Source organism: Heterocephalus glaber, unplaced genomic scaffold (genome assembly GCF_053883595.1).
Source record: "Heterocephalus glaber isolate CG9 unplaced genomic scaffold, H.glaber_assembly_v1.0 deba00001600, whole genome shotgun sequence".
NCBI lineage: Eukaryota > Metazoa > Chordata > Mammalia > Rodentia > Bathyergidae > Heterocephalus > Heterocephalus glaber.
The window spans coordinates 38,766,465-38,794,384 of NW_028258372.1; the positions used below are offsets into that span (position 1 = coordinate 38,766,465).

A 27,920-nucleotide genomic window follows, 5' to 3' on the forward strand; every position below is an offset into this window, starting at 1 on the left:
ACCTGCTTTCCTAAATTCAGTTCTTTATTCCACCTCCACTCCACAGCTTCCTTTATTCATTTGCGCGCTTCACCTTTGCTAAATTATGTACAGGCTTTTGATCAGCCCTGGACTCCATTTCTTTGAGCGGCCTGTAGTGCCTTTTCTCCCTACCCTCTACCCAGGCTCTGGGGTATTTTCTTTTGTTTTTGGTGTATGTTTTGTTTTGATTTTCTCTTCAAATCACATTGTTGGATGTACCTCTGTATATTTCTGTGTTTCTGTCTTATATTTTAAATTTTATTTATTTTTTATTAGTACTTGTTTATAGTATGTAATGATTACATTTGTCAAGGGGAGTTGGTACATGTGCATAACACATCTTAATTCTTTCTTTCGTCTCCTGCCCCTCCTGTTTCTCCCTGCTCCTTCCAACTCTTGGTCCCTTTCCCTTGGGAAAAGCTCTGTTTCCATTCCCACCCCTTCCCCCACTCCATTCTTCTCCTCTCCATCTCTTGTCCCTTCCCATTTGAAAGACGCTCCCTACCTCCTATCATCTCTCTCTCATTTTGCTCTTTATATTGGGTTTCTCATATAAAAGAAACCACGCAATATTTAAGCTTGTGTGTCTGATTTATTTCACTTACTGTTACGGTCTCAAAGGGCTGGGGATTTAGCTCAGTGGTTTTGCAAGCGCAAGGACCTGAGTTCGATCCCTGGTACCAAAAATAAAAGTTTATAACTGCACTATCCATAATGGCCCCTAACTAGAAATGACACAAATGTCATTAACATTAGAACGGACAAATAAAGAGGTACATTGACACAGTGGATATGGCACTGAGAATAAATACAGATTTTAGAGAAAAAAATTTAGCTTCTCTCCATTTAATATGATGTTGGCAATAGGTTTCTCATAAATGGCTTTTATTAGATTGAAATAAGGTCTTTCTATACCTATTTTCTTCAGAGATTTTATTATGAATGGATGTTGAGTTTTGTCAAAGGCTTTTTCTGTGTCTATTGAGTGATTATATAATTTTTGTCATTGCTTCTGTTTATGTGATGGATTACCTTTATTGATTTACATATGTTGAACCATTCTTGCATCCCTGGGATGAAGCCTACTTGGTTATGGTATATGATCTTTTTTTTTTAATACAAAACTATTTATTGACCACTGCTCACTATTATTTACAATAAAGTAAACAATATACAGTAAGATAACATTCAGACTACTACAAAGTTATTTTTCTGGCTTCTGCTGAAACAGTAACCCGAATACTGAAGATTGAGCCTACATGTAACAAGTTGGGGTCAAGAAAAACATGCAGGTCAATAATTTAGATTATAAGTTTGTTCATTCATTTATTCTAGTAGGTCCTAAATGGTGACCACCTCTAGCCACTCAGCAGGTTTCCATGAACCAAGTCTTAGACATCCACGAATCCTGACTTTGTGTACAGATTTCAACTTGTTATAAGGGAATAGGTCATGAGTAACTTTTAATGTTCCCTTAAAAAGTCTTCCTTAGCTAATTCAAACAAACCAGCTTGACTAGTTACCTTATTTGGGTGGGGAAGTTGTTGGTAGTGATACAATTTTTCAGGAATTTTGCAAGCAAACTGCTATATTTTTGTAACTAAACACGCAGATAATGGACTCTGATATGGCTGCTTTGAAAATACCCACTTTAAGTTGTCCATTTAACCACAGAATCATCTATTTAACTTGAAAAGTTAGGGCTTCAGGAAAACTTTGTTTCACTGTGATTTATTTCTTAGGTCACTCAGAATGATAGCATCTCAAACATGAGCTTATCACCCAGTTTTTGCTTTGGTAAATGTTTAACAACAAAACAAAAACCATTTACATAAGTATTTTATTTATACACACACAAACAAAAAACTCAGAATGGTCCTTAAGCATGTGAGCTAAAAATGAGTTCTGTTTTTGAGTTTGACTATGGATAATGTTTCCAATATTTAGAAAAGCAGAAGAAATATATCAGGCTATCAAATGCTGTTTTCTGATAAAGGAAGCAACTACAGAAAGCTTTTTATTTGTTCAAAGTAACCAGTGCTATTGATGCAAAACAAAACCCAACAACTTCCCCAAATACTTTCAAAACCAACATATTAAACTTGATTTTCATTAGAATGCTGTTTTTTTCACACTAGTGAATCAAGCACCAAGACCTATTTTATATATAAATAAATAAATAAATAAATAAATATAAAAATGATGTAAGGTATTGAGCTTCATCTTCTGGACAAGAATGCCAAGTTAGTCTCTCTTCATAAAAAGCAATTACAATCTGAGGACATTTCATATTTGCCTCTTTTGCCAGCACCAAGTCAGCTTCATCTGAACCTTTCCATTTCATGAGAAACATCAATTCTCCACTACTGTCTGTGGCACCAATTAATTCGTTCAGGATCAAGACCTCTAGCAAATCCTCTAGGTTTGTCAGCAGCATCTCTTTTCTTCTTTGATTTGCTATCATCAGATTCACTGTCAGATAAAGATTTTCTTTTTGTATCGTCTTTTTCTTTACTAGCTTTTTGAGAATTAAGAAATGCTTCAATTAATTCTGGACAATCTAAATTTTCTTCAGGTTTCCATGTATTGTCAGCATCTGTAAATCCCTTCCACTTCAGAAAATACTCCACCTTCCCATTCACTACAGGACGATCCAGTACTTTTTCTACCACAAATTCTTCAGGCTCTGCTATCTCAACTTTTTTACTTTTTCCATTTTGTTTCTTTCCCATTTTTTGCAATGTAATTTTATTGGAGGCCATTTTTATTGCAGACTTGCAGAGCTATTAGGTCCGCAGCGCGGCGCCGGATGGTCCCCCGGGCGGGGCGGGGGGGGGGGAAGGAGGGGTGCGGGGCAAGGACTGTCTGTGGTGTATGATCTTTTTGATGATTTCTTGCATTGTTTTCCATTATCTTTTTGAGGATTTTTGCATCTATGTTCATTAGAGAGATTGGCCTATAGTTCTCTTTTTTGGTTGGATCCTTGTTTGCTTTTGCAATCAAGGTGATGCTATCTTCAGGAATGACTTTGGGATTACTCCTCTTTTAATTTCATCAAAGAGTTTGAGGAGTATTAGATCATCTCTGAGGTTCTTATAAAATTTGGTAATGAATCCATCAGGTCCTAGGCTTTTTTTGGTAATTTTTATTACCACTTCAATGTTATTGCCTGTTGTGGGATTATTCACGATTTTTAAGACTTAGTTCCATTTTGGCAATTTATATGTACCTGGGAATCTCTTCCATTTCTTCTGAGTTCTCTGATTTGCTAGCATACAGGTTTGTGAAGTAGTTACTAATAATCTGGATTTCAAGTGTCTGCTGTGATTTCACATTTTAAATTTCTAATTGCATTGATTTGTGTCTTCTCTTCCCTTTTATTTTAATTGGCTAAGGGTTTGTCTATTTTGTTTATTGTTTGAAAGAACCAGTTCTTTGATTCATTGATTCATTGTATTTTGTTTGTTTGTTTGTTTGTTGTACCAGGGATCGAACGTGGGTCCTTGTGCTTTCAGGGCAGGCGGCAGAACCACTGAGCTAAATCCCTGGCCCTGTTTTGTTTTAGTCTTCATTTCATTGATTTCTGCTCTAATCTTTATAATTTCTTTCCTTGTACGAGCTCTGGATTTGGATTGTTCTTGTTTTTCTAGGACCTTGCGGTGCATCATTAGGTTATTTATTTGAGCCCATTCTGTTTTTCTGATGAGGGCATTCACTGCTATACACTTTCCTCTTAGGACTGTTTTCATTGTGCCTCATAGGTTCTGGTATGTTGGACTCCATTGTCATTTGATTCTAGAAACTGTCTAATTTTTTGTGATCCATTGTTTATTCAAGAAGGTATTGTTTAATTTCCATAGTTTCTGTGGTTTCTTTTGCTATTAATTTCTAGTGATTTCACTATGATCTGATAGTATGCATGGGATAATTTTGATTCTTTTGCATTTACTTAAGCATGCTTTATGGGCTAGTATGGGGTCTGTGTTGGAGAATATCCCATGTGCTGTTGAGAAGAATATATATTCTATTGTTGGATGAAACACTATAGATATTTATTAAGTTCATTTGTTCAAAGTTTGGTTCATCTCTGTTATTTCTTTGTTGAATTTTTGGATACTTGACCTATTTGTGTTAGTGGGATATTGAACTCCCCCATTATAATTGTATTGGTGGATATCTGAATTTTCATATCCATTAGTGTTCATTTTTATGAAGTTGGGTACACTAGTGTTTGGTGTGCATATGTTTATAATTGTTATCTCTTCCTGTTGAATTGTTCCCATAACCAATATGTGACCCTGTTTGTCTCTTCTGATCAGTTTTGGCTTGAAATCTACTTTGTTTGAAATTAGGATAGCTACTTTTGCTTTTTTCTGGGTTCCCATTGCCTGAGATACTGTTTTTCATCCTTTGATTTTTAATCTGGATTTCTTTTTGAATTAAATGTGTTTCTTATATACTGTTTATTGTTTTTTGGTCCATTTTGCCAATCTGTGTCTTTTGACTGGGGAATTGATACCATATACATTGAGAGCTATTACTGAAAGGTAATGACTGATTCCTGTCATTGCATTTTCCTGTTGCTGATTTTCTCCTCCCCCTCCTTCTCCTCTCCCTCTCCTGCACCCCCCTTCGCTCATCCTGCCAGGTGTATTCAATTCTTTTTTATTTATTGGCATTGTTGGCTTCATTGTCTCTTTCTAGGTTATCCTTGAGAATTTTTTCCAATGCTGGTTTGGTGGTCATGAATTTCTTGAGGTGTTCCTTGTCGTGGAAGTACCTTATTTGTCATGGAAATACCATCAATTTTGAAGGAAAATTTTCCAGGATATGTAAGTTGAGATTAGAACTTGCTGTCATTTAGGTCTCAAAACACTACTCCAAGCCCTCCTGCCCTTTAAGGTTTGTGTTGAGAAGTCTGCTGTAATTCTAATGGGTGTATCTTTATGTGATTTGTTTCTTTTCTCTGAAGCATTTAGGATTTGTCCCTGTGATGGACTTCTGGTATTTTGATTATAATATAGCATGAGGAGGTTCTCTTTTGGTTATGGTTATTTGGAGTTCTATTTACCTCACTCATCAGTGTGTTTATTTCTTTTCCTATATTTGGGTAGTTTTCTACTATTATTTCTGTGAGGAGGTTTTTTATGTCATTTGTGTTGTCTTCTGATTTTTTACTTATTCTACTTACTCTTAGATTAGTCTTTTGTTGTCATCTAGCAGCTATTGGATCCATTTTTTATGTTCTCTTATTGCTTTTAAGGTATCTTTGAGTATTTGATGTTTGAAGCCATCCTTGTCTTCTTTGTAGTTCTGAAATTCTGTCCTCATATTGGTCATTTCTGCTGCCTATACTTTCAATATAATTTTTAATCTTCTGCATTTCAGATTGAAACCATTTTATGGACTCCAAATCTTAGTTGAACTGGTCATTTATATTTTGTATTGTTTTACTTAGCTAGCTTTTTATTAGTATCTTCTGAAAGCTCCTGGAGCATTTTGGTTGTTACTTTCTATTATGGCTTGCATCTAGATGTCCCCTCAAAGCCTCATTCACTGATAGGTGGCCTTTTGAAGAGGTGGCTGGATCTAGAGTGTGTGATGCTGGATTAATTCATGGTTTAATGATTGGATTAAGTGTTCTAGGATTAAGACTGTGAGTCTTAAATGCCTACCCTAAGGGCAGGTAGCCTGGGTAAAATATAAGGGACAGAAAAGGGGCAGAGTTGCTCACTTGTTACTTGCTTGTTTTGCCTTCTGCCTGCCATGAACTGTTTCTCTTCTGTGATGCCCTTCTGCTATGCCATCCTGCCTTGGAGCCAGCCAGTTATAGATGGGAGCCTCTACAAACATTGGGTATTGGATATTTTGTCTCAGAAATGAGAGAAAAGTAACAAAGACAGAATTTGGTACCAGGAGTGGGGTCACTGCTGTGACTATACCTGACCATGTAGTTCAGGAGACTTTGGAACTGGCTTGTGGGAAGAGTTTGGAAAGGTTCAGAGATGCCTGGAAAAGCTGGCCTAGAATGCCTGAGGCAGTACTTGATGGGAGATTCTGGTCAGAGCTCAGAAGACCAGAATGCTGATAGAAATGCTGCCAGTAAAGACCAGGCTCAGGAGGTTTCTGTTGGGAAGAAAGGACTGCATTGCCTGTTGGACTCCAGAACATGTTTATTATGCCTTGGCAGAAAGTTTGTTTGCATTTTACTTGTGTCCTGAGACTTTTCCTGTGACTGAGATTAAGGGCAGCAGATCAATTCATCTTGCAGAAGAAATTTCAAGGCAGCCTAATGTTGAGGCAGTGGCATGGCTACTCTTGGGGGCTTTTGGCCAGATTTATGTTGAGAATCAAGAGCAAAGAGCTCAGCAGAATGATTCAGAATGTTGTGTGTTTGACCAGAAAGGAAGCTCCACTGAAGTTACGGCCTTCAAAGATGCAAATTGGGAGAAATTGGTTGCTGAAAAGACTAGCAAGAAAAAGCCAGGTATTTCAGAAGAAGACTACAGAAAAAAATGGCCCGAGGACATCACAAGAACCAGTAGGACTGCAGCCTTTAAAGCCTCAGAGTAGCAAAGGTGAAGACTTTTGTTTGAGAAGAGAGCCCCAAAACACTGTGTTCCAGAATGGCAGCAGCCTAGAGAATTTTTTCTTTGGGATTAGTTTCAGAGTGCTTGGTGATCCAGGCACTTGACACTTATAGCCAAGAGAAAAGAAAGTCTGGCTATGGCTCCAGCCAGTGGCAGACTTTAGCATCATCCATGTGGTGCTGGTTTTCGCCCCATGCAGAATGCAAGACTTGTGCAATTAGGAAGGCTTCTACCCAGAATTCAGAAGAATACCTGGGAAGCTAGGCAGTGTGCCCCTGAGAGGGAAGTGTGTGAAGCTGAGTGTGAAGCTCAAGAAGCATTAGAGACTCTAGAAGTTTGGAGAGCCAGACATGGATCATCTGAGGAAAACTGCAAGGAGGGAGCAGAACCAGCCAAAGAGAGAAGCCATGGGAGCTGCAGCCACCAGCAGTGCCTTAGCAGAGGAGCCACCAAAGCCCTTTGGAGTTCGCATCTTGCCACAAATTGCCTCGGATGCTGGACATGGAACTACAGGACTTAATGTTTGCCCTGCTGGATTTTGGATTTGCTTTGATCTCATTCCTTTGTATCCCCCTATTTGTACTTTTTGGGATGGTAAAGTTTATCTTGTGCTGTTGTATATTGGAAATGTTTAACTTTCATACAGAGGCTTGCAGCTAAGAGTTTGGGTTAAATTTCACAGGAGACCTTTGACTTGGACTTTTTTCAGCAATGCTGACACTGTTAGGACTTTGACAACTCTTAGAGATGAACTAATTGCCTTTTGCATAAAGGGGTTTGCTTGAGTCTTTGGGGGGGCCAAGGGTGAAATGTTGTGGCTGTGTCTAGATGTCTCCACAAAGCCTTATGCAGTCCTAGGTGGATCTTTTCCAGAGGTAGCTGGATTTAGAATGTGTGATGCTGGGATTAAGGGTGTGTGATTACTATATTAGTCCACTGATTGGTTTGGCACCTGCCCTAAGCCATGTAGCCTAGATAGAATATAAAAGGGGCAGAAAGAAGCTGCTATTGTCGCTTGTGACTTGCTTGCTTGCTTTTGCTGTCTTCTGCCTGCCATGAACTGTTTCTCCTCTGCCATGGCCCTCTGCCATGCCACCCTGCCTTGGAGCCAGCTGACTATGAACTGAATCCTCTGCAAACTGTGAGCTAAATAAACCTTTCCTCTTTTAACTTTGGGTGTTGGGTATTTTGTCTCAGCAATGAGAAAAGTTAAGACACTTCCATTATCTGTTTAGTTGTATCTTCTGTGATCCTGCTGAGTACTTCTTTGATCTGTTTTCTAACCTCTTCTCTTATCCTTTTGAGTCATTTAGGTGTATGGCTTATGCTGTTCTCCCCCTCAGTGTTCCCTGGATTTGCTTTGGCGGAATTGTGAATTTTGGGAGGCATTTTGGTTGCCTAGTCTTCTCACGTTTCTATTATTTGTTTTTGTTTTGTGCTGAGGTTTGTGGACATTTATAGTGTCATGGCTTTGTTGTTAGTATAGAGTTCTCTTTAGTCAGTCACTTTTCAGTGATGTACTTTGGGCATGGCTAACTATGATCTTTTGCCTCTTTCCCAAAGCCCAACTGCCTTAGTTAATTTGGGAAGGTACAATTCAATGTAATGGCCCAACACTGAGTTCTCTGGGATCTAGAGTAGTACTATTAATGTCACAAAAGTAATCTGAGTGTTGGTTTATAGAGAAAACCCATTAATAGTGACAGTTATGAGACCCTGGTATCAAGCAAATCAGCTACAGTAGAATCACCCAAGACAAATTGGCTATTACCATACCATATGAATGAATTGTGTATCACTTTAACCCTAAAGAAGAAATCCACATAAACACTAAGACAACCCAGGTATTACTTTCAGCTACCATGTTCTAAATGTGACTGCTATATCTCTGCTAATGGTAGAAATGAATTCAACAATAATTTTCTAGAGTTAACTAAAGATTAATAAAGCTTTATGGTAATACTATTAAAGATAAAGAGGGATGGAAACTGGGAAATGCAAACAAAATATTTTAAGAAGAAAAATTTAAAACATTAAACTGTAGGATATGAAGAGAAGAAAGACAAAGGATGTTTTTTGGTGAGTAGAAAGATATTTATAGAACAAAAATTCTGATAAGAAATAGAAGAAAAAAAGAGAAAAATTATATGGAGAATAAAAATAGAGAAAAAGTTAGAGGACGGAAAATAAAAGGGATAAGAAGGGAAAAATAAAAGAAGAAGGAAAAGGGCCGGGGATTTAGCTCAGTGGTTTTGCTGCCTGCCTCGCAAGCGCAAGGACGTGAGTTCGATCCCCAGTACCAAAAAAAAGAAGGAAAAGAGATAGAAAAAAGAAGCAAGAACAAAGGACAAAGAAATTTTCCCCAAACCCCAATAAACTAGTGAAGAAGAAAGGGAAAAAAACATGCACACACACACACATACAAATACACACAAACACATTTCTCTGTGATTTTTGTTTGTTTATTTGTTTGGTACCAGGGATTGAACTCAGGTTCTTGCACTTGCGAGGCAGGCAGCGGAACCACTGAGCTCTCTGTGATTTTTAAATGCATGGTTCTCTTTCTGGATCTACAATTTTGTGACAGTGACCAACTCAAGACATGTCCTTGCTCATGCTGAGAGATAAAGCAGTCAGACTTCAGATCCATTCTGGATGCAGGCACCAGCAGGCAGTAGGTGAAGGGTGAGAGTGCCAATGCAGTCTTTCAAATCCAGAGCAACTCAGCCTGAGCCTGGCCTCTGGGTATGGGAGTGGGGCCTTTGTCCTTTAGCTCAAATCCCTCAGGGGGTCTCTTTCCAGCCTGCTTCCTGACTAAGGCTGTCTCCCATGTCTGTCTCAGAACCAGGGGAACACTGGGACCCCCGAAGTAAAGCTGTCCCATGGCCTGAGTCCCGGGTTCAAACACTTCACCCTTTCCTGGAATGGTATCTGACCAAGCACTCTCTCCAGGGATGTGATGGTCCTTAGATTAGGATGAATCCCCCAGCTGTTGCCTGTCAAAGGACTCCCATGGGAGCAGAATCCTATGCTGTTCCTGCAAATCACAGCAGTGGCGGGTCCATTCCAGCATCCCATTTCTCCTGGGGCCCCTGGAGCCCCAGCATTCACTTTGTCTCTGTAGGTTTGGTCTCCCTTTCCTAGGAGCTAGGAGCCAGGAGCCAGGAGCTGGGAGCCAGGGAGAAAGTACAGTGACTTTCTTCCCTTCTCTGCATTGTGTTCTCTCCAATTTCTCTATGGCTTTTAATTTTCCTGTCAGAACCTTCTTGGTTCCTGGGAATCCTCTTCTCTTTCTCTTTTTTCTTTCCCTAGTTTCTATTTTTCAATGTCTGAATTCCAAATCTCGGAGAGGCTGAGTTGTAGCCCCTTACCAGTCTACCATTTTTTCTGTCCACAACTTCCTCATCTGTTTTCTTTCAGTTTTGCTAGGTTAAAAAGTCCTTGACAGTAGCCATTTGTTTTGTATTTGTAGTTTTAGTGCTTAATGACACTTCATTTTTATTAAGAGAATGAATAAATAAATGAATAATTTATTTTTTTAAAGTAAGATATAGATATGGTACCCAATCGACTACCTTCAGCTTGGGGACTTCATGCTCCGAGGACTTGAGCATGTAACTGCTTGAGTTTGAGTCGTCTCGCTCTCTGCCTGACTCCTTTTGTCCCGGCTAGAAGTGACTCATCATTTGTTTTTTTTCTGTCCTGCTACTTCAATAACCTGGGAGGAGAACTGATTGTTGGAACATCTCTGTGTGATTCCTGGAGTTACTTGGGGAAAATGTTAGAGTAAAGCTACTCTAGCATTTTGAGGGGGATTTGTTTGTTTGTTGTTCTAGCCTACCTCTAAATTTTCACTTTTTTGAGTTGTTTACTTTCTATGAGTAAAATGAACTTTTTCCATTATCTGCTATTCAGAGAATCTCTTTTTTTAACTGTTTGATCTTGGAACCAGGTAGAGAGTGTTCAAATAAAGACACTGAGAACATTTGGTGTGGAAGAAGTACATCTATACCAGGCAGACATCAGTGATGACCTATTTCTGGACATCAAATTGGGAAAGCTAAAGTTTTACATTGGAAATGCACCTCGACCCAGACCTGGGTTTTTTGCACACTGAAGTGCTTATTTTAAGCACATATGGCTTAAAATGCCACATTGTACATTTTGAGAGCTTCATTTGAGATTTGACAATTTTATCTGATCTTTTTGGAGTTTCCCTGCTTATGCCTCAAGAGTTATTCATGTTAATATGAAATTGCCCTGATCTTGTGATATCTTTCCAGGGTGTTACCCTAACAGACCTTCAGGAAGCTGAAAGGACTTTTAGCTGTTCAAGGACAGAGCGCCAAGCTCAAGAGCAGCCTAGTGAGAAGCCTGCTGATATTGCAGGGCTGGAAGGGAGCACCAAGAAGCAAGACCCCTCAACAGTACTGGCAAAGGAAGCTGGGGAGAGCCAGCAACCTTGGAGCAAGAGTCTGGATGAAGAGGTAAGCTTGTTTGGGGTGCCGTTAATGTGCTGAAAGCAGGGTAATTTGGTGAATCTGTTCCTCACTGATAATTCAAGTGCTGTTCTCCTTTGCAGTGCACCACTCTTTAAAAACACTGTTTAAAGCTAGGAGTGGTAGCACACACCTGTAATCCCAGCATCTGGGTGAGTGATGCAGGAGGATCGCAAGTTTGAGCTCAGCATGGGCAACTTAGTGACCTAGTGAGATCCTGTCTCAAAATAAAAAATGAAAAAGGACTGGAGGTATAGCTCAGTGTGAACGCCCTGGATTTAATTCCAAATACCACAGAAAGAAAAACAAAACACTGTTAATGGCAGTCTTTAGTTGGTAAATCTGTGTATGTGAAAGAACTCAGAGGATGCCAGTCTTTAGCCTTTTTCTGTCTGGGAATTAACTAATGCATTTTAATAAAAATCTTTATTTTCTAAATAAGAGGTCATTGGTAATACAATGCAAATAAAAGCAAAATACAAGCATTTATTGAGTATTCATGCCAGATACTATTTTAAGCACTTTATGTGTATCAATTCATTTAATCCTCAAACAACCCTCTGAGGTAGACATTGCTTTTCAATTTTATATGTGGAAGTTGAGTCACAGAGGTTGAACAACTTGCCTAATATTTCATATACCTAAGGAGTAGGTAAGCAAGGATTTTAACACAGAAAATCTATCTTAGTCACTTTCCTCATTGCTGAGACACAATACCTGACACTCACAATTTAAAGGAGGAGAGGTTTACTTTGGTTCACAGGTTTAGAGGTTTCAGTCCATGGTTGGTAGGTTGGAAGGGTCTGGTATGGAAGAAAGGTGTTCATGTCATGGCAGCCAGGAAGCAGGAAGAGCAAACGGAAGAGCCAGGGAGAGAGATACACCCTTCCAAGTCATGTCCCCAGTGACCCACCTCTAATCAGGAGCACCTTCTCACATCAAGTCAGCTATGAACTCATCAATAAATTAATCCACCAGTGAGTATTGCGCCCCACGACCTACTCACCTTCCAAACACATTCAGCTTTTGCAGGATACCTCAGATCTAAACCATAACAGTCTGATTTGACCACTGATGCTCTCCAAACTGCTGCACACTTAAGACCTTACAAAGTATTCCTGGAGGTCACTATTGGGATGAACATTTGATTTATGTTTGAGTTCTGTAGTGGAGTTCTTAGTCACAGCTAAAAGGATATATTTAGGGCAAATGTAACTCCTGGTTTACCTAAGATGGTTCAAATTGCAACTGTTGTCTCTGTGTAATTATCATTACTACTCCTTCTTTGCACTATCAAAAGTGTCCCATTATAGACTGATAAATATTATGGTCACTGTAGTTATAGGATAAAGGAGTCTGTTTCTTGCTATAACTCTGAATGGCTAGTTTCCGAGTACTGAGGTTCTGTTGTGTATTTTGTCTTACAAGCTGCCATTTATTGAGTATTTATTACTTGGTATTGTGCTAAGCACCTAACATACTTAGCTCCTTACCAAATCCTTACCATTTGGTCTAAAGACAATATTATATCCCTATGTTACAGATGATAAAGCTGAGATTCCAAAGCTTATTTTGTTTTATTGCTTCTGTCGTTATAATTTATAAATTTAAAAATATAGAATCTCATGGTAGCATGTGTAAGGCCCTGGGTTCTATCGCCAGTGCCTCAAAAAATAAAAATAAAAAAAAAAATACAATTTATACATTGCGAACTTAATATGTATTAAGAATTTACCTCTCTGTATTCAGTAAACCAAGTTAAGATTATTGTCAATTGTGTCTTAACTCTCATAAAAAAAGATTTCAAAGGTGAAAATGAGAATTTAAAAGAAGTTTCAGGGGACTGAGTATGTAGCTCAGTGGTAGAGCACTTGCCTAAGATGTATAAGGCCTTGACTTAATTCCCAGTACCATAAAAAAATGATGAACATTTCAGGAGCTCTTGTTATGGCAAGTTGGAGAGTATTCAGAAATTGGTAGAATTCTCATATTTGTTCTTTGTTCTCAGATGATTCCTATATTGTGCTTCTTCATATTCCTGAGCTTTTAATTTTCCTACATAACATAATAATAATAATTTTCCTAGTTAAACTGGCTCTCAGTACTCCATCTTAAAGGGGCCATAATTCTTCCTTTTCCATTCCAAAATCAAAAGAATTTTTATTAACATATTTAGTGCTATCTGTGGTACCCATTGGTCATTTTAGGAGTAATTTGCCTGGACTGCTATCAGCATGATGGTGTGGTCAGAGTAGGAGCCCAGAAGCTGTTTTCTGCTAGCTAATTAACTAATTTTAGTTCCATTCAATAGCTGAGGATCAAGTGTCAACTACTAATAAACTTCTTAATTTAAAAAAAAACCCATTTTGAATTAATCTGCCATTATTCTGTGGATTATTTCCAGCCTGTCTATCGTCGACTGAGGTGTCCAACTCAGCCAGATAAACCCACAACCCCGGTGTCTCCTTCTGTGTCAAGACCCTCACTTTACACCAGTTCTCATCTGCTACGGACGAGTAAATCTTCGGTCCCTGATTCTGAGATTTCGGAGACTGCCACAAACACTGTAACTGCAAAGGAAATGGACAAGAATGGTGGGTAGAGTTTAAAAGATGCACACTGCTCCCCAGCGCACATGCCCAGATTATTAAGATCCGTATTTTGTTTTCTCTGTGGCCAGAGAGTGAAGAAGCAGATTTGGATGATCAGTCCTCTAATCGGCTGTCCATCCGAGAGAGGAGGCGGCCCAGGGAACGTCGGAGAGGCACGGGCATCAACTTCTGGACAAAGGATGTAAGTGCATTGGTCCATTGATCTTTTCTGTTGAGTTCAAAAGAAAAAGTCCTCATTATACCATGAATCTTGTAGATTGCCAAGAACTGTTGTTACTGAGGAAAAGAGAAGAAAGACTCGACTAGTATGGGACTCATTTGGTATGTTCCTCCTGGATGGCCAGGACCCAGAATAGTGCTGAGCATATCATGAGGATTCAATAAATAATTGATGACATCTTTAAAAACCTGGAGATTTAAGTAATCATATAAACAACTGTAACAAGTCTCGGAAACTCATGTAGTCAACAGTATCTTAATACCATATATAAACAGAGATTCTGACTATTTTAGGAGAGATACAAGAATTTCAAAATCTGTAAGTTAACACAAGTTCATTTGACCCAATTGTATTCTTTTAAAAGAAAAAGGAAATAAATAATATGAAACAAATTAACTTTGGCTTTTAAATAAAGAAAAATACACCAATACCTATTAGCCACAAACACACCTTCAATACTTGAATGCATCCTCCTCCATATCATGTTCTCTATCCTCTCAGCCTTGTTGACATTTTAAAAATTAAGTGCCCAGTAACCTGAACCAAAGGCCCCTAGTTACCAGTAATTCATTTGAAAAGTCAATAAAATCTAGTCAGTGAGATGAGATGTGAGACAGTAACTGTCATCTATTAGAAACTATCTTTTAGATAAAAATATTTCCTTTTTACAGGGCCAAACAAATGGATAACATTTTTCCCCCAGTGTTGGGGATGGAACCTAAAGGGTTGCACGTGCTACTCAAGCACTCTATCATCATGCTTCATCCCCAACCTGTAACTGGTAACTTTTGACAGAAATGAAAGAAATGAAGTTAATTCTCTTCTTGAAGATGCCTTTTTTCTCCCTGGTTATCTGACATTTTTTTCTATAGGTGATGTTCTAAGTTGCCCTCCTGTGATGGCTGTTGAAAGTGTCAATAACAGCAACACTTGGCTGTCAGTTCTCATCGCCCACATTTGAATTGCCAAGACGATGAATAATTGACAGGAACTGACCTTGTTGCGTTCCAAGATGATCCTCTTGTTTTTCTTTCTCCTTTTTTTCAGGAGGATGAAGCTGGTGATTCTGAAGAGGTCAAAGAAACATGGGTAAGTGACAAGCCGGGGAGAACTGAACCGTAAGGGCTCAGTCTTGCTCTTATGCATAGTTTTCATGGAAGGCCAGGGCCTGTGCAGATTTGTGTTGGGGAGTTTGAAGCCAGGCGTTCCTCTGAGAGGTGTGGCAGGTGTTAGTTGGTGATTCATATGGTGTAATGAGGCCCTGCTCTTGGACAAGTTTCCAGCATCCATTTATCCCACCTGCCAGTCTCTAACACCATTATAGCCTCCTTTTCTCTCATGAATGTTACTGGGTTATATAAAGTATTTTGAAATCTTTGAAAGAAAAGTAAAAAGTGGTATCAATTTCCTTATGAATGTGTATCAATAGAGAGGAACCCACATATGGCAAATGTAAAATATCAGTCTAAATGTCATTTATATTTGACTTTGAAATAAGATTCTCCTATAACTCCATCTCTGGAAGCCTGGCATCAAATCCCTCTCTGCAGTTAAAGGCCTGTCCCCAGAGTTCCTGAAGATAATCTAGGTTCCTGTGAACTACTCAGACACCGTAGAATGATGGAGGTTTCATCTCAGTATTGTTTTGCAGTAAGGAAGGAATTTGATTTTGATTAAATTAATTAAAATACATATGCCTTTCTATTTTAAATTATATGTAAGTTATTGCCTTTTTGTACTTGATAGTTCTCGGAATATACCTAATAACATACTGAAAATCATTAACTAATTATAGGTACAGAGGTAGTATATTGTCACTGACCTGCCTATATATTAGCCCTAAGCAATCAATAGTGTCTTTCCTAAAAGCAGTATTCATAATGACTAATGGTAACATAAGTGAAAATTGCATACCCTTGGTTAAAGCTAAGGCCACTTCACAAAGATGAGTCGTATAATGTGGAAATAGCGCCTAAAGGTTCCCTTGGGGAAGAAATGCCTGTGTGTGTGTTTGCACATATCCAAACAGTAGCAACTCTTAGATTCTTTAAGGGGCCAAGAAAGGCTTTCAGGGTCAGGAAGAGTATAGGAAGTTTCTTTGGGGAACTATAGTTAAAGTGAGAATTTGAGTAATAGATTACAGAGCATTGAAATAGAACATAATCCCTAGAGGCTTATACAGGCCATTTAAATCCAAGGAGTTGCAATAAGGATGGTTTTGTTGTCATAGAATTCTTTTTTTCAAGTGAAAATCTTTGTCTCTGTTCTTATAAACTTCTTGGCACTGGAAAATCTAGCCTAGGCTACCAAGTAAGGAAAATTAAGATGATCTTGATGTAGAGCCTCTCAGAAAACTTCATTTTAGAACCATTGACTTAAAATTAGTAAAGTTTCTGGTTGGTAAGGAAAAGCGGGGACTTGAGGTTTGACATGAAAGTCATTTGTCAGGCTGAAAAATAGTTCACTCTTTCAGTTGCTCAAGGCATCTACAAATGTTTCCTATGTGTCAAGCAGACTCCATTGTGAATCTAAAAGGATAATGAGCAGACTGTTGCCTCTAGACTGGTGACTTGAACATATGCAGGTCCGTGGGGGTCGGCACAAGCACATTCTGGGTTCCAGTCTCTAGCCCCATTCATGGTTCTGCAGAAAGAAAGGCTGAGTCAACACAGAGTGACAAATCCTTTTTGTTAGTCTTATATTGGCTTGCTTCATTGCTCCAGTTTATTTATTTCAATGAAACTTTTATCTGTTTCTCTCCTCTGAGCCCTGTCTTCAGATGCTAGCAGGTGTAAAGCCATTGTCTCTATGGGCCCACCGAGCAACATACCTGGTGACGGCCCAGTGTAAATTGCTGCAACTCTACTTCAAGATAACCAGCAAAATCTTAAAATATTGTGTTCACTTTCTCTTCCGTACTTTCATGTCCATCCATCAGACAGTAGACTTGACTTAGCTCTGCAGCAACAAGTTGAACCAGTCAGAGGAGGGGGATTCCACTGAAATGTCACTGTTAGTAATCAGTGTAAATACTGCCAAGAGGCCTGGGCAGTTATTTTCCTTCTTGGTTTTGGCTCAGGAAAATTTTATCTGCTATTGTGGTTATACCAGCTCCCTTTTCTCTCCTAGCCCACTCCTTAAGAATGATGGTATCTGTTATTTTTAAAGTTCACTCATCCCAAGACTCAGATACCTTTTTTTAAAAACTGAGATGTAACTTGTCAATAAAATGCATAGATTTTAAATGTACCACCTAGTGAGTTTTGGCATTGACATATACAAATATAACCACCACCCAAATCAAGATACAGAACTTTTCTGTCACTGTAAAAAGTTCTCTCGGGCCGAGGATTTAGTTCAGTGGTTCGACCACCTGCCTTGGATGCGCAAGGTCCCGAGTTTGATCCCTGGTACCAAAAAAAAAAAAGTTCTCTCATTCCCCTTTCCAATCAATTTTGTCTTAAAAGGCAACCATTCTTCTGATTTCTTTAACTATTGGTTAACATTGCTTGTTTGTTTGTATATATGGAATAATCCTGTAATAATTAAGGGTAGAGGGGAAACTTCAATATTATCTTTGTCTTATGCCTCTAGTGAGGGTGAGAGCTAAAATAATTTTAAGTATGTATGGAGTTTTCCCCTGCTTTTTAAAGATTTCAAAAGAAGATTCTTTAATTTGTCACCCATATGTCAGTAATAACATGGTTAAGAAGGCTTTTCTATTGTTTAACCTAAATCTCTATTGATATCATGAAATCCATTTCCTTTTTTATCCATCTAGAAAAATGTAAACAAAATGTAAAAGATTCATAGCCAGGAATGGCCCTGGTGGTTGCTCTCTATAGAGCAGATGATGAGGCCAGGCAGGCATTGTTCTGCAAGTGACATGAGGAGCAGGGAACACGATGAAAAGACTGGGGGCCTGGCTTCAGCCCAACATAGTCCGTGGTTTTAGTCAAAACTCATCCCTACTGGTAAATCATCAGCCAGCGAGACCAGAGAATGTATAATTTGATATTTTGCACCTCCTTGACAGATGTGTTCAAAACAATTCTGTTTCATCATCCACATCAGGTATATGACATTCTCCGGAAATCTTAAGATATTCTTTGTCTTGCTAAGTGAAAAAGAAACTGAATCTGAATCTTAATTTGAAGAAGAGGTTACTTCAATCATGCCTGAATGATTCAAGTATGCTTTTATATTCAAGAGTATGTTTGATGTTTTCTTTACTATAGAGTAGTCTCCCTTATCCATGAGGGATACTTTGCCAAACCTCCAAGAGATGCCTAAAACTGCATATAATGCCAAACCTTATATATACACCACACTTTTTCCTATATATTCATACCTGTGATAGTTTATTTTATAAGTTAGGCATAGTAAGTATTAACAACAGTAATAAAATACAGTTGTTATATTAATGTACTTTAATAAAAGCAGCATTACTACTCTTGCGCTTCAAGGTTATAAATAAAATACAGGCTACTTGAACACAAACACTTATGCCTTAACAATTGATCTGATGTCCAAGAAGGTTATTAAATGACGAACAGGCAGTAGAATGTACAGTGTAGATATGCCGAGCAGGGCAGTGATTCACATCACAGACAGCACAGAGCAGGATGGCAGGAAGTTTCATCACATACTGAGAACATCATCACACAATTTTAAAATCATGAGTTATTGTGAAATTTTCATTTAATATTTCCAGACAGCAGCTGACTACAGTATAGGTAACTAAAACTGTGGAAAGCAAAACTACAGACAAGGTGGGAACTTAATGTAGTAGAATGACATAGAGTGTTTGCTGCGGAAGGAACAGTCAGTGACAACATGGCAGGTGATGACCGTTTCCTTCCCCTCTTCCCCCTGTTTTTGGCCTTCCTTCCTTCTGCTTTATGTAGAGCTTTATTTACTGTGTCCCCCTACCCCCATTTATTTCTCTGGAGCAGCCTTGTTTCCCAAACCAATTCTGTTGTATAATTAAATTTATCACTAGAGGGCACAAGTGGTCAACAGAAAAGATGTTGATATGCAACAGAATAGTGCTCTAACGAAGCTGAGCTAAAGACTTAAGTACTTTTGTTTTAAAGGAATTGTTGAAGAACCCAGTTCAGTGTAGCTAATGGTATTTGCCTTCCATTTGTTTTTTAGGTTGTTTTGTTTTGTTTTGAAGACATGGTCTTACTGTGTAGTTCTGGCTGGACATGAACTCACTACATAGCCCAGGATAGCCTTGAACTCTTAGTGATCTTCATGCCTCAGCCTCCTGAGTGTTGGGATTACAGGTATGCAGCACCAGGCCTGGCTGCACCCCAACTTTTGATATCATAGAATTAGAAGGGAATTTATAAATAACTTGGTTTAGAAACATCATTTCAAAGTTAAGGAAACTGCAGCCCAAAGAAGTTAATAATTATTTGAGGATGTAAAACCTCTGCTAAGTGACCGTTCCCTTCATTGAGGAATCTTTTAGTGAAGCAGACCAGAAATTAGGATTTATATCCATTTTCACACCCCATTCACCCATTTGGTTTTTTTACTCAGCAGGTTACATTTTCGAATTGACTTGCTAGTAGCATCTCACCTCCTTGAGTGAAGGAACATCTTCTTGAAGGACAACTTAAAAGCCTACTCAGAGTATCGAGATTCAGTGGGTAGAGAGAGCATCAGCATGCTTCTGCTGTCTTTGACATAGGTGGGTAGCTATACTGGTCAGGAAGTATGAATTTTCATACTTTTATCAGGAAAATGTTCCCCACCCAACTCTTTGCAGAATCTCTGTTGCTTTAGGAAAAGAAAGTGGTACTTTGGGCTGGGGATTTAGCTCAGTGGTTCCGCCGCTTGCTTTGCAAGCGCAAGGTCCCAAGTTCGATCCCCGGCACCAAAAAAAAAAGCTTCTGCAGAGAAAGTGGTACTTAATCTGAACAAAACCACTAAAACCTTACCCTCAAAATTGGCAGTGGAGCTATCCTATTCCTGAATGGAACTAGTAGACAGGATTACTAATCATCCCTCAAAATGCACTGGTAAAGGAAATACTATTAAGGAGTTATTGTTTCATGGATGTCAAGGTACCTGTCCTAGATACTGGTGAAATGCTAGTGGCAAGATCTGTTAGTATTGTATTCTAAGCAATTAAATGTAAGGTTTTCAAACTAAATAAATAAAAGAACACAGCTGAAATTTGTTTGCAAAGCTTGATTTTAAACTTTAACAAAAAATAAATGCCCCAGAAATATTTCTAATACCAAAACCACTAAATGCATTTTCCATGTTGTCCTGCCTTCCCTCTTATGTCTTCTTATTCTTTCATTCAAAAGGTGCTTTTAAGTCCTTTTTTTTTTGTACTGGGAATCGAATTCAGGGCCTCGTGGTTGCCAGGCTTAAGTCCCTATTATGGTCAGGCACTTGTCTAGATCTTGAGACTGTAACAATGAACACAAAGCTCTGCTCTTATGGAATTTACATTCTAGTAAGGGAAACTAAATAAAACAACTGTGTAAAGCAAATAATGTATTAAAAGGTAATGAGTGCTATGGAAAAACCATACATAATAAACAGGGATAGGAAGGAGTCAAAAGTGCTAGTGTAGACAGGAAGTTGACATTGTAAAGAGGGTGGGCAGGATAGGCCTTAGTGACAGAATATCATTAGGGCCTAGCTTACAGGAAGTAAAGTGGGGAAGGAACTGTGCAGACATGGTGGTAGTGGGATGTTATAAGTAGAGGAAACAGAGTTGAAAGACCCTCAGGCAGGGCGTGCCCCCCATGGTCGAGGACAGGCAGAAAACCCAATGTGGCTGGAGCAGAATGAGCAAGAGGGCTAGCTGGTGTAGACTTAAGTCATCATGAGAACTTTGGCTTTTTAAATGAGTGCATAGGTATCTATTGTAGAGTTTTGAGTAGAAGCGTGATACATTTATATTTTAATGGATCACTCCACCTACCATGTTGAAGAAAATACTCTGAGGAGACACCAGTAGAAGCAGGAACATCAGTTAGAAAGCCATTGCAGTAATACAAGAAAAACATACGATGGTTTGGACCCAGGTGACAACTGGCAGAAAAGATGTAAGAGGTTATCATACTCAGGATATATTTTGAAGTTAGAACTACCTAGACTTCTTGTTGTCTTTAAATATAGAGCAAGAAAACAGGTGATTTTGACATCAAAGCTGTTAGCTAAGGAAAGTGAAAGGTAGATTTTTCACCAATCGAAATGGAAAATACTATGGGAAAATAGATTTGGTGGAGGAAGATCAATCATTTGGTTTGGGGCTTAGAAGCATTAAATTTAAAAGGCTGATCAACATTTTTATATGGAAAGATCACAAGAACAGTTGGAGGTAGGAGTCTGAGTTTTGGTGAAAGGTTTAGGCTGGATGTATAAACTTGGATGTCAGTAGATACATAGCTTGTACTTCAAACCATGGAATTGGATACACTCACCGAGAGAGCAACTGCAGACATGGAAGCAGCTCAAAAACAGAACCCTGGGGCACTCACTCCAAAGTTCAAAGTGAGAAGACAAAGAACCAGCATAGAAGACTGAGGAATCCTGGCACTTGATACCAAAATTATGAATGCAGTTTCCCTGTGTTTCAAAAACCAAACCGAGTACCCAGTTTTGTTCTTGTCCTCGTTTTAACATCTATTCTCAATCTGTATAGGGATATTACCCATGAACTCTGCACAGTTTTGCACGTAGTATGTGAGCAAGCTATCACAGAGCATCCTCTGACAACTTTTGAAATAAAAATCACTCCCTCTCTGTAGACCTTGTCCAGAGCACTGTGAACCCCAGGGTTATCATGACATGGTTGTTATCATAGCTGAGGGGTTCTGTTGCTGAAGTGCGCCTACAAATGACCTGCTAAGTTGACTCACCTTTTGGTCCCCTTTGCTTTCCCAAATTCTTTTTGGCTTTATTACATGTTTGAATAATACTTCCATTTCAGTTAAGTTTTCTTTGATAAACTTATTTGTACTAAAATTTGTCTCTAAAATTATGGCTATTATAGATGAATTTGAAAACTGAAAGAGACTATAAAGGCCATCTAATTACCAGGCCTGGCAGTGCATGCCTATAATTCCAGCACTCTGAGCCTGGGCAATTTAGCAAAATCCTGTCTTTACAAAAAAAAAAAAAAAATCATCTATTTCACTCAACTAAATCTTGATATCTGTTACATATCTTATGTCATATACTCATAAATTGTTGTGACAAGCAATATAGTATAGATTGCAGACTCAGGGGTGAGACTCTCTGGGTTCAAAATTAAAATTATTGCCAAGGATTTAGCTCAGTGGTTCCAGTGCCTGCCTCGAAAGCTCAAGGTCCCGAGTTCGATCTCCGGTACCAAAAAAAAAAAATTAAAATTATTTTCCAAATCAGTTCCTAAGTCAGATAAGAATAAAGCTTTTGGAATGCTTTCATTGAGCTTAGAATTGTGTCATTTTGAAGTTGTTTATTAATTTACCCTAAAAAAGGATTATTTGGAGAATAAGATAAGTAGCCCAGACTCCTCTATAACTCCAAGATATGTCCAACATGTATCTGAAGAATTTTGAGGAATAAGTTTTAGAATAGAATGCTCAGGTAGGGGGAAAAATGAGTAGAAAGGGGAGCAGTAGGACCAAATGTTTCAAGTTTTGCTTGGAACTTCCTAAGTTCCTGAGTAAATCAAATCCCTGCGAATTTCTCCCTTGATCAAACAGGCTTTTATTTTTATGACTAATTTACCCCTCCTAGTTATGCTTTTCTGCCAGTACTTCCAACAATTCTGGTTTTGTAGATCTGTACTGTTTTTCCACCACCTTTTTTTAGTAAATAATAGCTAGTTTTTCTAATTTTTCACAGCTTTGCTTCTGGCTATTTGCTGGATCTTTTCTCTCAAGCAGTATTTTAAAATCTTGTTACTTAATCTTGCAAATCCCCTGTATCTGCTGGAAAGTATCCAGCAATTTTCTGTCTACTCTCCACCGCTGGGCAATTCTCCTTTGCCATTCTCTTTTTAGGTAAAATCCTAGGTCTGTTTTGCTTTCTCCTCTCTCTGAGGCCCGATTGCCTAATATGGTAAGGTATTTCCCAGACCAGACTGCACTGTGGAGATACAACAACAGCTTGAATAAGTTTAAAGGCACTGTAGGTGAGCTATCAGATACGCTTTAGTTATTTTTGTAGTCATTTTTTGCAGCGTGCCACAGAAAAACCACGGTCTTTTTCCTCCACCTTAATACGCCTCTATTGTTTTAACAGAGTTAGAAGGATAATAAAATGTAGATGTTCTCCACTCAACCTATTTATCTTTAAACAGATGGGAAAGGGGGGTGAGTAGGTAGCATATCTCTAGCTTGAGAAAGTTTTGAAGTCTGAGAAATTTGCTAACTTGATAATGTTCGTAAGGATATAAAAAATAAGGGCAGATTTAATAAGCAGTGGCTGTTATAAACAGTCCTGTTGTGGGCAGCCTTTGGTAGTTGGCGGGCATTTTACATGTAGAAAAGCAAGCTGTGCTGAATTTGTATACTTGGTGACAGTGGGGAGTCCAGGGAAGGAGAATGGAGATTGGGGAACTACAGCCAACCAGCTCGTGTGTTATCCAGGTTGCATGAAGAATCTTCCAACTCTACGCAGACCTGGAAGGATCTTTCCTCTCACTGTACATTTGCTCTTGCTTTGTGACTGTAGTTTCTTAAAATACTGCAGATGCTATGATTTTCTATATATGGGTTGTGCCTTGCTCTAGCCCAAGCTTCATAAACCATATTAAGGACAAAGTTTCTTATGGCATCTTCCTTTTATGGACTTTATTAATTTTAGGTCGTGCTGTTGCTAAGGAAATCTCAGTAATCAAAGATCACATGTATTCCTTAGAGACTCTGTAAAATTGGACCCAGTGTCCCATTACATCAGTGAATTCTGCTTTAGTCAGAAATCTTTACAAAGATAGAATAAACTGACCTTAAAGGTATCTGTTTGGGTTTCATTGAAATATCTTATCCAGAGATGTAGAAGATTTATCCATCTACCAAGGACAGTACAGTTAACCTCTTGACTTTTTTCTTCTGATTTCTTCTTTCTGCTTCCAGCTGTCTTCAGGGTATCAGTTTGTGTTAGCAACCTGTCTTTTGTCGATGGATATTCATAAGCTTGAAATTCTGATGAACTTTTTTATGATTTTATTAGAGAAAATTTATGAAGTTCAGAAAAGTGTACAACAGTGGTTTTCAAAAGCAGCAGCAGCATATCTAGAGGAGGTTGTAATTTTCATAGAGGGACTTTCAGGGGACACAGTGAAGGGGGACATTGTGCGTGCATTTGGTGGAAGGGACCGGAGATGCTAAATTGCCTGAGATGTCTTACATCAAACAACGAGCCTGAAGCTCGTTTGACCTCTTATTGTCCCCCTGATGGTCTTAGATGAAAAACTCTCTTGTATCTGCATCTAAAACCAAACAATTTTATGTGTAAACTCAATTGGTAAGGAACAGTTCTAAAAATTCAGTAACACATAAATTGAGAAATTGTACTTACATTTTACTCATCACTGACAGTAATGCTACTTGTATAACGATGACGTAGCCAACACATTCTACAGGCCTACATTTGACCTCTGCCTTCTTGATAATTCTGTAATGTATCCAAACCTCTAACTGCTTCATTATGGCTCCCAATGTGATTAGCCCAAGAATTAACACATATAAAAATAATATATATTTAGGATCTGGAGTATGGCTCAGTGATAGAGAACAGAAGGCTTTGGCTTCACTTCAATCCCCAGCACCAAGGAGTGCATTTTCATAAATATATATTTCATTATAAATTACTTTGCTTTTATTTCTGTATTTTTTTATTATTTTACCTAAGTTTTATATCAGTGAATTTCATCTCAAGATAGTGAAAGATATAAGGTGTTAAGGGCCAGGGATTTAGCTCAGTGGTTCCGCAGCCTGCCTCACAAGTGCAAGGTCCCGAGTTCGATCCCTGGCACCAAAAACAAACAAAAAGATATAAGGTGTTAAAATAGTTGTTGTAAAAAATGAGTTATTTCTGCTGGAAAAAATTGTTATAACCATTCTATTTAGAAGAAATTATTGTTAACATTCTGGTGAATTTTCTGCTGGTATTTTCCCTCAGTCAGTGTTTTTTATCCTGTCTTGTCCTGTCCTATCATGTCCTGTCCTGTCTTGTCTGTCTCTCTTTCTCTCTCCTTTCTTTCTTTCTAAGCATATTCAAGACCCGCTAATGACATTCTTGAGAAAAGATCATTTCCAACTTGAGCATTCCTTGGACCCCACCATTACCATGATGACAATTCCGTAAGATTTTCTTCAAAGCATTTGGGTTCAACTCTTTTATCAAAGTCACCAGTCCTATGATGGCTTTGATCATAAGAGAACCTCCACGAATAATTGTTCCCCTTTCAGTTGGAGTCTAAGGGTTTGGAGTCAAGGTTGGTTATGAAAGTATTCATTTCTTCTGTTGATAGCATGGCTGGAGAGCCTTAACCATGGCTTAGGGTTAGCTAATGTTAGAGTGCTAGCCCCATTATTTAGGTAGAAAGCTGAGTGTGGGATTTGAAGCCCCCTTTCAGCAGAGTGTTTTATAGATGTGCACTAGCAGGAATGTTGAGCTTGAGGCCTAACAGATGTTGCCTATAAAAGTGTTATTTTGGTAGGACCTAAAAGGTAGGATAGTTGGGGTGAAAATGTAAAGATGAATGGTTACAAGTTACGAGTTTTAAGTTTTCTACGTACAATCTCAGTTTTCTTTTTTCTTTTTTTTTTTTTCAATCTCAGTTTTCAATCAGGCAAGTTCAAGAATCAGATAACAGCCATTTAGTGGCATGAATCTCTTCATAGGGAAAACTTGTTTTGTCCAAATATGATCCTTTAGGCTACATAAATGTCCACACAGATGTGCCTTAACAGAGTGTGGGCTTTTTAAAAATACTTGATATTTTATGCATTAGAATTTTTTAATGTTTTCTTATAACTTGTATTCATATGTTAAATTATGCTAATGTGTTTGGCACTGAGAGGAAACCTGCTGGCAAAGCCAAGAACAGTGGTGCATGCCTGTAGCTCCAGCTATTTGAGAGGCTGAGGTTGGAGGATTGCTTGATTCCAGGAGTTTAAGGCCAGCCTGGGCCACATGGCAAGACGTTTCAAAAGCAAGCAAAAACTCTCAGCAAATTAATAGCTCAAACAAAAATAATTACTATGTTTTTGGAGCTTATAGCTCTTGTTAAGTTTCTAAGAGGAAAATAACATGTTGGATAGTATGTCACCAAATAAAACTTTTTATACTAAGGTGGAATTTTACTAAGGAGTTGGGGGGGCTTTCAAAAGTGCTATGCCAAACTAGTGAATTGTGGAGCTGACTGTTGTCACTGAGTGCTAAGCTGTCATTTCCCCATGGGTTTGGTGTAGCTGCTTGCTGACTGCTGTGCAGTCAACTCTGCCTCTCTGAGGCCCAGGAGAGGGCAGGTGTTTATACCTGTTTCTAGCAGTATGTTGGGGAGGAACAGTGGCAGCAGGGTTAACTTAGTCTTCACTTTTGGCACATAATGTTCTGTATCAGTTTTTATGTAAAGGGACTGATAATAAATATTTTCTAGTTTAGGGATCATTTAGCCTTGAAACTTCTCAGCTCTAACGTTACAGTAAGAAAACAGACATAGACAATGTGTAAGTGAATGAGAGTTGCTGTATTCCGAGAAAACTTCATCTACAAAAGTAGCCTGGTAGACTGGATCTGCCATGGTTTGCCGGCCTCTGTGCTGCCTCTGGTCCCAAAATGGCTGCTGAGGTCAACGTGACTCCAGATGTCGTTTTCTCTTACTCAGTCGTTTCTCTGGTGATTCTGCTTCTTTACTATCATCAACAGTTTGTGGAACAAGGGAAGTTGTCTGGGTCTGAGATGTATGTTGGGTGTTTGTCTTTGCTTGGAAAAGCATCAATGAGAAGCTTCTTCAATAAGACAATGAAGAAGAGGGAGTTTTTGTCCGTGTCATTTTAGATGTAGTTTCGCTGTTCTGTTTCACTTCATTACCTTTTGAGGAGCAAGTCTGAAACAATTCTCCAGACGTGTCCCTAATTTGTTTTTCTCATCTGATCTTACCTTCCAAGGATCTGTCTTTGAGGTTAGCTAAGATTGCAGTTTGGGGCTGTATAATCACTTGACACTTTCGAGATTGTTTTTTGTGGACTATGACTACAAGTGAGCTTGCCTTTAAGGCTCACACATTCTTGCGTGGGTGCTTGTCAGAAGAGTATTAATTTCTGTAATTCACTTTAATTGCTGGTTGTCATCTGAATTCCTTAGTTAAAAGGAGATTATGAAATTTATTCATCTTTGCCCTGTCAGCTTTCAGCATACTGAGTATATGCAGAAGAAACTTTGGGGGGATTTGTAGAGGACGACAAAAATCTTCAAAGCTTTGAATTTGTTTGCTTAATGTAAGAAGTAAGAGGGAGTAAATTTTTGAAAAGAGAAGCTGAAAGTCCCATTCTTCAACAGCTTTAAGAAAAAAACATGAGCTAGATATGGTGGCACATGCCTGTAATCCCAGCACTTGGGAGGCTGAGGCAGGAGGATCACCACGAGTTCAAGGCCAGCTTGAACTGCATAGCAAGACCCTGTCTCAAAAAAACATGATGAAAGCTGATAATGTGTCACAGCAAAGACCCACAAATGTGGGAATTGAACCTGTGTTTGGTACAGTTAATTTTTTTACCAAGTTAGTAAAATCAGATCCTTTCTTGAGAATAAGAGTCTATCCCATGCATGACACATTGTATGAAGGACTCTCTTAGGTCACTGGAAACCTCCAGTGACTCTGGAATAAAAACCAGTGAAATATTTGGATGACTTAGAAATTATTTCTGAAATGTCTGACTTAGAGCTAAGGGTGCATGCTGACACTGATCTCTATCAAGCTGACAAAAACCCAATAGGTAAGGCTTAT

At 38.6% G+C, this 27,920-nt stretch overlaps 1 protein-coding gene and 1 pseudogene across 19 annotated transcripts in view; one reads left to right on the forward strand and one right to left on the reverse strand.

Moving 5' to 3' along the window:
* Positions 1-27,920, forward strand: part of Ppp1r12b (protein phosphatase 1 regulatory subunit 12B) — a 230,773-nt gene that overhangs the window by 114,946 nt on the left and 87,907 nt on the right. For all 19 annotated transcript variants that reach the window (XR_015444226.1, XR_015444225.1, XR_015444224.1 and 16 more), the window contains 4 exons: positions 10,895-11,098; positions 13,515-13,704; positions 13,791-13,903; positions 14,990-15,031. Coding sequence is in view for 14 of the 19 variants with exons in the window: in XM_087193894.1 (XP_087050020.1) it covers positions 10,895-11,098; positions 13,515-13,704; positions 13,791-13,903; positions 14,990-15,031 (549 nt within the window). In the remaining 5 variants the exon portion in view is untranslated. The remainder of the gene's footprint in view (positions 1-10,894; positions 11,099-13,514; positions 13,705-13,790; positions 13,904-14,989; positions 15,032-27,920) is intronic.
* Positions 1,299-2,832, reverse strand: LOC106010832 (chromobox protein homolog 3 pseudogene; annotated as a pseudogene).